At 44.0% G+C, this 9147-nt stretch overlaps 1 protein-coding gene across 1 annotated transcript; it reads left to right on the top strand.

Moving 5' to 3' along the window:
- Window positions 1-280: 280 nt before the first annotated feature.
- Window positions 281-7543, top strand: LOC136050258 (solute carrier family 2, facilitated glucose transporter member 11-like). Its single transcript, XM_065739003.1, has 11 exons — window positions 281-420; window positions 959-1119; window positions 1230-1354; window positions 1615-1744; window positions 1931-2079; window positions 3091-3278; window positions 3639-3749; window positions 4230-4331; window positions 4462-4537; window positions 4970-5097; window positions 5581-7543. The coding sequence occupies exons 1-11, from the start codon at window positions 346-348 to the stop codon at window positions 5779-5781; spliced, it is 1446 nt and encodes a 481-aa protein (XP_065595075.1). The 5' UTR covers window positions 281-345; the 3' UTR covers window positions 5782-7543.
- Window positions 7544-9147: the final 1604 nt, after the last annotated feature.

Here is a 9147-nt window from a genome sequence, read left to right as displayed (position 1 = left end):
ACAGTATTTACTGTTCTTATGCTGACTTTCTGTAAGCATGTGGATTAAGTGTTAAACAAAAGACACTTGCCAGGCTTTGCCTCAAAGAAGTCCCGACTTGTGAACAGCAGTGAATTATTAATATGAAATATTAATGTCATTTTACACTTTCGGAAGCAATGGATTTTAAAAATCTGTTTTTTGTTTTCTGTCTTTTGAACTTCCCATTATACAACATCATTTCTAGCCCGTGCTAACGTTTATCACACAACGGGCCAAATATCTGCTGAGACACTTTATTCTGTGCACAAAAGCTATCCTTTTTCCATCCATTTTCTTCATCTTCAGAGCAAGAACCTAATCCTGATGGTGTGTGCCACTGGGATTGGAGGCACCTTCCAGTATGGTTACAACATCTCCATCATCAATGCTCCAACTTCAGTAAGTACTGTGGGTCTGAGAGGCCCCTCCTGGGACAGACTTTCCTTGGTGTCCTATTTAGGCTGCATATAGTGGCCTGCCACCAAAAATAGGCAGTCTGCTGGTGCTGAGGGTGGAAATGTGTTGTCACCTCTGTCATAGTCATAGGTACAGGACTTTGCTGTCACAAGGCAACCTTATTCAGGATCTAGTGTCACAAGAATTCTTTCTAAAGCCTTGTTTTCAGTTGCTTTACAAAATCTAACATTTTTCTACCTACATCTTATGAAACTGACTTTTGCCCTTACATTCAAAGTTGGACCCATGATGCATGCTTTTGAATTATCGAAGACAGCTACACAGACATACAAACCAAGTGCAACTTTTCAGCAGCCACAGTATTATGTCCTTATCCTTCAGTTAAAAACACATCTAAGAGCTGGAGGTCATTTTCAATCCAAGATTTAACAGCATCAACACAGGACAAGCAGGTCAATGCAGAAGGAAACATTTACAGGTCTCTCTGCCGCGGTCACGCAGCACTGTCCTTCTCTCACAGTATATCCAGACGTTCATGAACAAAACGTGGTTGGAGCGCACAGGTGCTCCCCTGGAGAGTGGTGTGGTGTTGCTGCTGTGGTCCTTCACCGTGTCCGTGTACCCCCTGGGAGGTCTTGCAGGGGCTGTTGCTGCTGGTCCCATGGCCGTTGTGTTGGGAAGGTAAGAGGTGATGATTCTTACTCAAAGCTTTGCAGCTTCTTTTAGGCCACGGGGAAATGTGCAAACCTGACACACATCTGAGCTCACAACGGTGTCTTTTCTTTCTGAAGGAAGATGTCCCTGCTGGTTAACAACATCTTTGTGATCACAGCTGCAGTGCTGTCAGGATTCAGCCAGATGGCAAAGTCCTTCGAAATGATCATGCTCAGCAGGTTCCTTACTGGTGTGAATGCAGGTATGAGGTATGCAGGAATGAGAAACCTAACGGGCCAAAGTTATAGAAAGTATCAATTAGAAATAGAAGATACTTAAATAAGAATGATCTTAGCCATCAAAATAATACATCCTCTAATCTGATCAGATGTGAAATTAAAGGTTTGGGTAAATAAGTTTAGGTAGGTCAGACATAGCATTTCCTGCACTAGAAGAGCTGACTGTGTTTGTTCTCATCTCCTCTGTCTGCAAGCTGAGGCCAGAATTTGTCTGCCTTGCCAGGTGTAAGCATGAACATCCAGCCCATGTATCTGGCAGAAAGTGCCCCAAAAAAGCTCCGCGGGGCTGTGGCCATGACCTCTGCATCCTTTACAGCCCTGGGACTGGTGCTGGGCCAAGTTGTTGGACTCAGGTAATGTAAAGCTAGAAGCCCAGTTTATACTTAATCCATTTTTCTTCTCTATTTTTTCTTTTCTTCTTTCCTTTTTTCCTTTACTCTTCTTCCCTTTTCTTACTTTTCCAGAGCCCAGACACAGCAGGTGCTCCTGGTCTCTTGTCAAATTTGCTGAGCAAGATATCTTTTAATTTTTTTCCCCAGGGAGCTTCTTGGAGGGGAGGAAAAGTGGCCGCTCCTTTTAGCCAGCAATGCTGTGCCTGCCCTGATCCAGCTCATGGTTCTGCCATGGCTTCCTGAAAGTCCCAGATACCTTTTGATTGACCGTGGAGACAGAGAATCCTGCATCTCTGGTGAGCTTATTGTGACAGCCAGCCCCTCGCTGAGCAGTGGGATCTGCTCACTGGGCAGAGGCACAGTAAGAAGGTTGATTATCTATCTTCACACACAGTCCAATGTATTCAGTCCAAAGCAAATCAAAATGTAGATTCCTCCCAATGCTGATATTCTTCTGGTGGCCTACCAGTCTCCTCAGATGAACTCCTTATGCCCAGTACTGTGGCTGTTGTCTCCAGTCCCATGATGTGCTGGAACATTTGGTTAACGAACCACAGAACTGCACTTGTTCTGTACAGGACACATGGTGCCCCCAATGTTTGTAGATGCAGAAGTTGTTGTACCCTTAAGCTTGCCAAAGTGGTTGCATATTTGTGTGAACTAAAGTAATTCTGAGCACGGATTAATGTATTCTTTTTTGCATCCTGCTTTTGTACAAAGACTTAGGCTGCACTAGGTCATAAACATTCTACAATCTTAAATATTTATGACCTATTAAGATTAAAATTTAAAGGCACATTCCTAACAAAATATATTTTTTGATTTGAAGAAAAGGTCAAAAGGTGGAATGTGTGTTCACAATGGCATTTATGTTTTGTAACTATGAAGTGAAATAAATGCTGGCTGAGGAGCTCATGACCAAACGTGCAGCCAATTCATATTAAGGGATTTGCTTAGATTTGTAGCATACAATCCCCATATACAGAGAAGCTGGAATTAGTTTCCAGGAAACATGCACCAAGAACGTTTTAATTGCCTGAATTTCCCAGGGAATTCACTCTAGGTATGAGCCAGAAGCATGGCTGCTGAAGTGGCACTGACTGGAAATATCCTCTTGTCAAACAGTGGGGTGGAATTTGCAGTCCCTATTCCCTAATCTTTCAAAGGACTGCCGCTTGCCACTTGTGGAGGCAGCACCATGATCATAGGCTGTTCTGTAGGTTCCCACAACCATCACCTACTGCTCAGCTGTTCAGCCTGCAGGGGTGGGCAAACAAAGGTAAACCCAGGTTCCTTTGCTCTTGCAGCTCTGCGGAAGCTCCGAGGCAGCAGTGACCTGGAAGAGGAGCTGGAGGAGATGCTAGCTGAACAGGCTGCTGCCAAAGGTCAGAGGGCAAAGAAGCCCTGGGAGCTGGTCCGAAACCCAGCGGTGAGGTGGCAGCTGATGAGCATCATTGTGCTGAGCAGTGCCATGCAGCTCTGTGGGAATGATTCGGTGAGAGCTGCTGGTGGCTGCAGCAATCAGCAGCAGCACTGTATGGGCCGTGGGTGAAGTGCTTGGGTTTAACGTGCTCCTGCAGAAGGAGCAGTGTTCTGCTCTTACCCTGCAGGTCCTGCTGCAGCAGGTGTGAACAAAGCAGTGAAGGAGGAATTGCGGGATAAGTTGAATTAGAATATAAAAATGATGTCGTAAAAAGGAAACTGGGTACAAATGCTAGGTCTGTGCTACAGTGCCTGCTTGATATGCAGGAAAAAACCCTTTGGCATCCAACCCTGATTTTCATGGTCCTTCAGGAAAAAGCAAGTAGGTGCATTTTCAGACACCTTCCCTTACTGCTCTCTCTTCTCTCCACAGATGTACTTTTATGCAGCTTACGTGTTCCAGGAAGCTGGAATTCCTCAGGACACAATCCCATATGTTGTCATCGGCACAGGGAGCTGTGAACTGATCGCATCTGTTACTTGTGTGAGGCTCTTATAACACTGGTGACACACAGCTGTGCTGACAGTGAGGAGGCCATTGATAGCAAATTTTGAATTAACATTGCCTGTCATCCCAAGGAATCACTTTACAACACAGCAGTCGGGCAAACTCTCAGCATTCATGTCCAGAGGAATTAATGCTGTGTGTTGTAAGACACTGCATCATCACTGTCTGAAAAATGCTGTTTGGAAAGGTCCAAATGGACAGTGTGCTTCAGATCTGTGCACACTGTCTCTAGAAAATGGAACTTTTGCCTCATGTCACCACAGCTAAGGGCGGGGTTTAGGTGCACCTGGGATGTCCCTGTCTCCTTGAACACCCATTTTGCTGGCTCCTGCCAGACCCCTTCCCCTGAGCGGCCTTTCTCCTTCAGCTAAGAGTTGCAATGGGACAGGGGGAGCAGGCAGGAATCTAAACAGATGTTGAACATTTTGCTTTGCTTCACTGTGTTACTTTGTGCAGAACATGATTATAGACTATGCTGGCCGGAGGCCACTGCTGCTGGGAGGATACATCCTCATGGCAGGATGGGCCACTGTCTTCATGGTCTCTCTGAGCCAGCAGGTAATAAACTTCACTTGATTATTTAGGGGAAATGCAATTGGCCTTTCTTTTTTATGTGATTGCAGTGCCAAATGGTGGCAAGTAACACTGAGTGCTCTCATTGGCTTTTTATTGTTCCCTTTGGCTGCAGACTCGGATTATCTGGATGCCTTATCTCAGCATGGCCTGCATTTTTGCCTATATCCTGAGCTTTGGAATTGGACCAGGTCAGTTCCCCACATATTACACTGAAACTTTTGGGTGCCACAGGAGTCTGGAGTTGTGTGCAAGCACGTGGCTTTGGAAGGGGTTTCTTGTCACAGTCCCTACACTGTCATTGTGTTGAACTAATTATGAGCTATTTTCACAGCCCAATCCCAGTGAGAATAATGAGTTGCAGAACATCTTCCAGCAGTTCATTCTAACGTGAAAGAGACTAAATAATTAGCCAGCCCTTAATATTTAACCTAAGACTTCCCCACTGCAGTTTCTCTCTTTTACCACTTGTTCTGGCATTGTAGACTAGTGAGAATAATTTATGCAACAACAATTTACCATTCTCTTATATTTCACATTGGTTTTGCTTTTAGCATGTGTTCTCTTGGTTTTCATCAGCAGTGTTATCAACAATGTTATTAACTTTCCATTTCTTTTTTCAGCTGGTGTAACAGGAGTTCTGCCCACGGAGATTTTTGATCAGAAGTCCCGACCGGCTGCTTACATGATCTGTGGGTCTATGCTCTGGATCAATCTCTTTCTAGTTGGAACAGCATTTCCATTCATTGTGGTGCGTTCCCAAGGCAATGCAATGGTTATTTCTGATGTGAAGATGGAAGTGGATTAGTCTGGGGGCATGGACTAGTTTGGGGACATGGGTGGCCTGTAGTTCTGCTCCATCCTCTGCTGAGAATGGCTGGGACTAGAGATGCCATGTAATTCCCCTTGGCCAGACTCTGGCACCATTCCCAACATTGATTCCTGAAGTGAAAGGGAGCAGAACTCCACCATATGCAATCCCATCTTAGTTCCTACTGTGGACCTCCATTCTATACAGTTATGTATAGACAGAAAGACAGAAAAACATATTTTGAGATTCTTTTCTTGCTACATCAAAGCTCCCAAACTATACTGGAGAGCTGCTGCGCTGCTTGCTGGGAGCACCCAGATACTCTGTGGGTGCAGGTAGACCATGCAGGGAAGGGGTTTGCCAACCTGTTTGCTGTTGTACAGAATGTCTCTAACATCATCTTGTTCTTTACCTCCTGCTCAGAAATATCTAGCACATTTCTGCTACGTCCCATTCCTTGTGGTTTGCATCTGCACTGCTGTCTACATTGGGCTCTTCCTTCCTGAGACCAAGGGGAAGTCCTTCCTGGAAATCTTGGAGGAGTTCAGGAAACGGAACATCAGAGCTCAGAGCCGTGGAGATTTCTATACAGGCCCTGAGGAGATCAGGTCCACCACACTGTAGCAGAAGGAAGAATTGCATCTTGGGGAAATTCAGCAGTGGTTATATTCTCTTTGCAGGGACAAAAAGAGAGGAGCAGGGCTAGGGAGAATATATTGCTCTTAAAGTTACCTTGAAAAGATTTTAAGGCAAGCTAGAAAATTCAGCTGTTAGGATCACAATACTTAATTACTTCATTTGTTAAACTCCTCCTAAGCCATCACTTGGCTGTAACCCTGTCATGGACTTGTCCTTTGTCAGCTCCTGGGGACATTCTCAGGGACTGCCTTCCTGCCAAAATGCTTGGAAGTTTCTTTTAAAAAGCAGGTCTTTTGTGGTGTGGTGGTAACACTGAAGCACTTTCAAGCGGGTATATCAGAGAAGTGCCTGACAGCAGCATGACACAGCAAGACAAGGAACCCAATTGCTTTGCTCAGGGACATCAGTGGATGTTAGAAAGGTTGTAAGCCACCTCTCCATCAGCTGAGTTCTGTAACACTTGAGAAACCATTCATGTCTTGCTGCACAGCCTATTTTCCTGCTCCTTAAAACCAAGGTTCCGTGAGTTGAAATGCGAGGTGCCTGCTTCCACCCAACAGTGAAACTCAGGCCACACTGACAGATACCTAAATATTAATTTAGGATACTGTGTTTAGGTGTTCAAATCTGAAATTTGGCCCCAAAGGCTTAGAGCCTAGGGTGGGCCTTGATTAAAACAAAAAACAAACAAAACAAGGGAATGAAATACAGATTCCCTCCTCACCCAAATTCAAAGGCAGATTTGGATAAATGCATGCACCCTCTGAAGGGTCCACAGTAGCCAAAGCTTATCAGTGTCACGGACCACCAGGTCTTTGTTTACACGGAACTTTGTGCTGTCACAGTTGTGTTGCTGCTTATGGAAAACAGATTTATAATATTCATCAACTACTGAATTGCAACAAAAGCTTAGACCCTGTCACAGGTTTTTAATACTAGGTAATGCACGTATTTTGGAGTTTATATTAAAGAGAGATAGGCTGATGCCTTATTCTCTTATCATCAAACACCACCATGCAATGCTTCAGTGACTTTCTTCTAAATTTCATCTGTCTTTCTTCTCAAACCAAACAGAAACTTGCACCTCAGAAGCCTTTTTTTTTTTTTGCTTCTAAATCTCAGCTCTCAGATACAAAAATTAATACGATTAAATTCAGACAGCAGATGAAATTCTCAGTACAGTGTCTCAGTGCTCCTGTTGTTTTGATTATTAAGAGATTTCAAATAGACCACTACTGGTTGAGCAATAGCAAGCAGTTAATTATTTTCAGCTATAAACGCATGTGACGGATGGATTAGGAAGAAAGCTTCTAGCACTTGCTGCGTGGCTTACAGCTGATGTTTGGGTGCCGTTTTGCAGACTATTTACTCTGGACTGATTTTCTTCCTGTATTGTTTCTTGCCACCCAGTCCTGTGTTCTGCCTCTGGTCCCACCTGGACAGCTCGCACAGACACTGCCAATGCACCTTGTAGGGATTAAGCCTCTGTTTTATACCCATGCTCTGCTGAGGCTATGGTTGCAGTGAAGAGGAATGTTGGCAAAATAAGTAAAGTTTCTTTCTGTATATTTTTAATCAATTTTAATAAAAAAGACAGCATTTTTGAATGTCATGAATGTAAACATAATGTTCCCAGAGTGTATTACTGGTATGTTGGGCATGGGCATATATTTCACTGGAGTCTGTGCAAGAACTATCTTTTACTTCCTGCAGTGTACAATGTAGGGAAAATAAATCTATACATTTGTTCATCTGTGGTTGGTGCTATTTAAAAGTCATTCACATAAACACATGGGCAACAGCAGCTATGTTTGCTCTTGGATGACACTGAGATTTTGAGACAAATGGGATTTTGAGACAAGACAATCAGGAGCAAGACAGCTGGAAGCTAGGAAATGCAGAGGTACTTCTCATTCCTATTGTCTGGAGCGGGCAGTGAGGGCATGATGGAAAGAGTAGAACACACAGCTAAAGCAAAAGTGTTGGTACCATCATGATGGTACCAAAACATCCTGTCCTTTGATGGGGATGAGAGAAAGGACAGGAAATAGAAATGAGGTGGTGAAGAGAAGATGTCTGGGTGGAGGGAGAGGCCTGAAGCAAATTGCCAGGAGGTACAGGTTGGAGGAGACTTGGTCAGAACTGGGAGAAGCCCTGCAGTGTCCCAGGGTCCTCATCTGGGCCAATTCTGTGGCTGCTCCCTTGAGTCAGCACTCCTTGGCTTTCCCCAGGGCCCTGGAAGGGTGGAGGCAGATGGTTGTATGCCACTTGCCTGCCCACGAATGATAATACACATTCAGTCCCAGTCCTGAGAGTGTGCATCAGAAAACTACAGCTCCAATTAGTTTTTCTTATAACTATGTCCTGAAATCAGGTGTCTTTAGACTGATTAAGCAAAGGTAAGCAATGGTTACATTTTAATTGATCTAGTTGGTTGCATTTTAATTGAAGCATCTAACAAGATGGTTATTTATTACTGAATTAACATACCTTCATTAACAAAAAGAAATTAACATGATTTTCTAATCATGTGAAGCACTGGGCACAAATGGATCTTGAAAAGTGATTCTCAGACACTCATCATGGTTTAAAAATCAAATCCCTAAGCTGTTGGACTGATTGATAACCATCGCACTGGAGAAAAACTGTTCCCACTGCTATCCTCAGAGTGCTCCTCTGCATAATCTGCCTCTCAGGTCCCACACAGCTCAGTCCCAACCTGCCCAACCCTGCTAAGCTATTTGAGTCACTCGTAAAAGCCTTTTAACAGAAATGCACTGGAGGCTGCCAGAGAAAGAGGCCATTTGAGAATTAGGGCTAAAAGTAAAGATTGAATTGATTTATGTTACGATCAGGATTTAAAAGCGACATTCAGCTTTCCTAGCACTTAACATGTTACAGGAACATAGACTTGAATTTCAGGCAGTGAAGCAATAGCCTTAAAGCATCGACTGATCCTATAATTCAAGCATGAATGCACAAGCTTAGTCATGCTTAGTCAAGTTTCTGAGTAAGGCTTCAGACAGCTTCACTGTGTTGAGGCTCAAGGTAACAGTCAGGGACTTTTCCGTTAACGCGATGACTAATTACCCAAACTGTGTTTTGGGGAGTCCAAGCCAGTCCACTCCAGTTTGTGCCAGTCTCTGGACTTTGGTTTTCATTAATGCCTCTTTATTGTCCTTTACTTGTCTCCTGCAACTCTGTTGCTGGAGCTTCTCTGCCCAGCTGACCTGGCATGAATGCATAACGCATCAAAATCACTCGCAGTTTCATCAGTAACCAATACAACAGTTCAAAGCAAATAGCAGGAACTTCATGACAAACCAAAGAGGGTGTAAACACTGAAAGAGA

This window comes from Cyrtonyx montezumae, unplaced genomic scaffold, assembly GCF_038088225.1.
Source record: "Cyrtonyx montezumae isolate F1298 unplaced genomic scaffold, pur_monq_1.0 scaffold_23, whole genome shotgun sequence".
Classification (NCBI taxonomy): Eukaryota; Metazoa; Chordata; class Aves; order Galliformes; family Odontophoridae; genus Cyrtonyx; species Cyrtonyx montezumae.
Note: the sequence above shows the minus strand (reverse complement) of the source record. Positions and strands in the feature narration are given on the sequence as shown.

What these genes read in the sequence shown, in the direction of transcription:
- LOC136050258 (XM_065739003.1), top strand. Translation starts at nt 346, where the DNA reads ATGGTGTGTGCCACTGGGATTGGAGGCACCTTCCAGTATGGTTACAAC. An exon ending in TCATCAATGCTCCAACTTCA is followed by an intron (nt 421 to 958) that starts GTAAGTACTGTG and finishes CTTCTCTCACAG; the next exon opens with TATATCCAGACGTTCATGAA. An exon ending in CAGAGAATCCTGCATCTCTG is followed by an intron (nt 2,080 to 3,090) that starts GTGAGCTTATTG and finishes TTGCTCTTGCAG; the next exon opens with CTCTGCGGAAGCTCCGAGGC.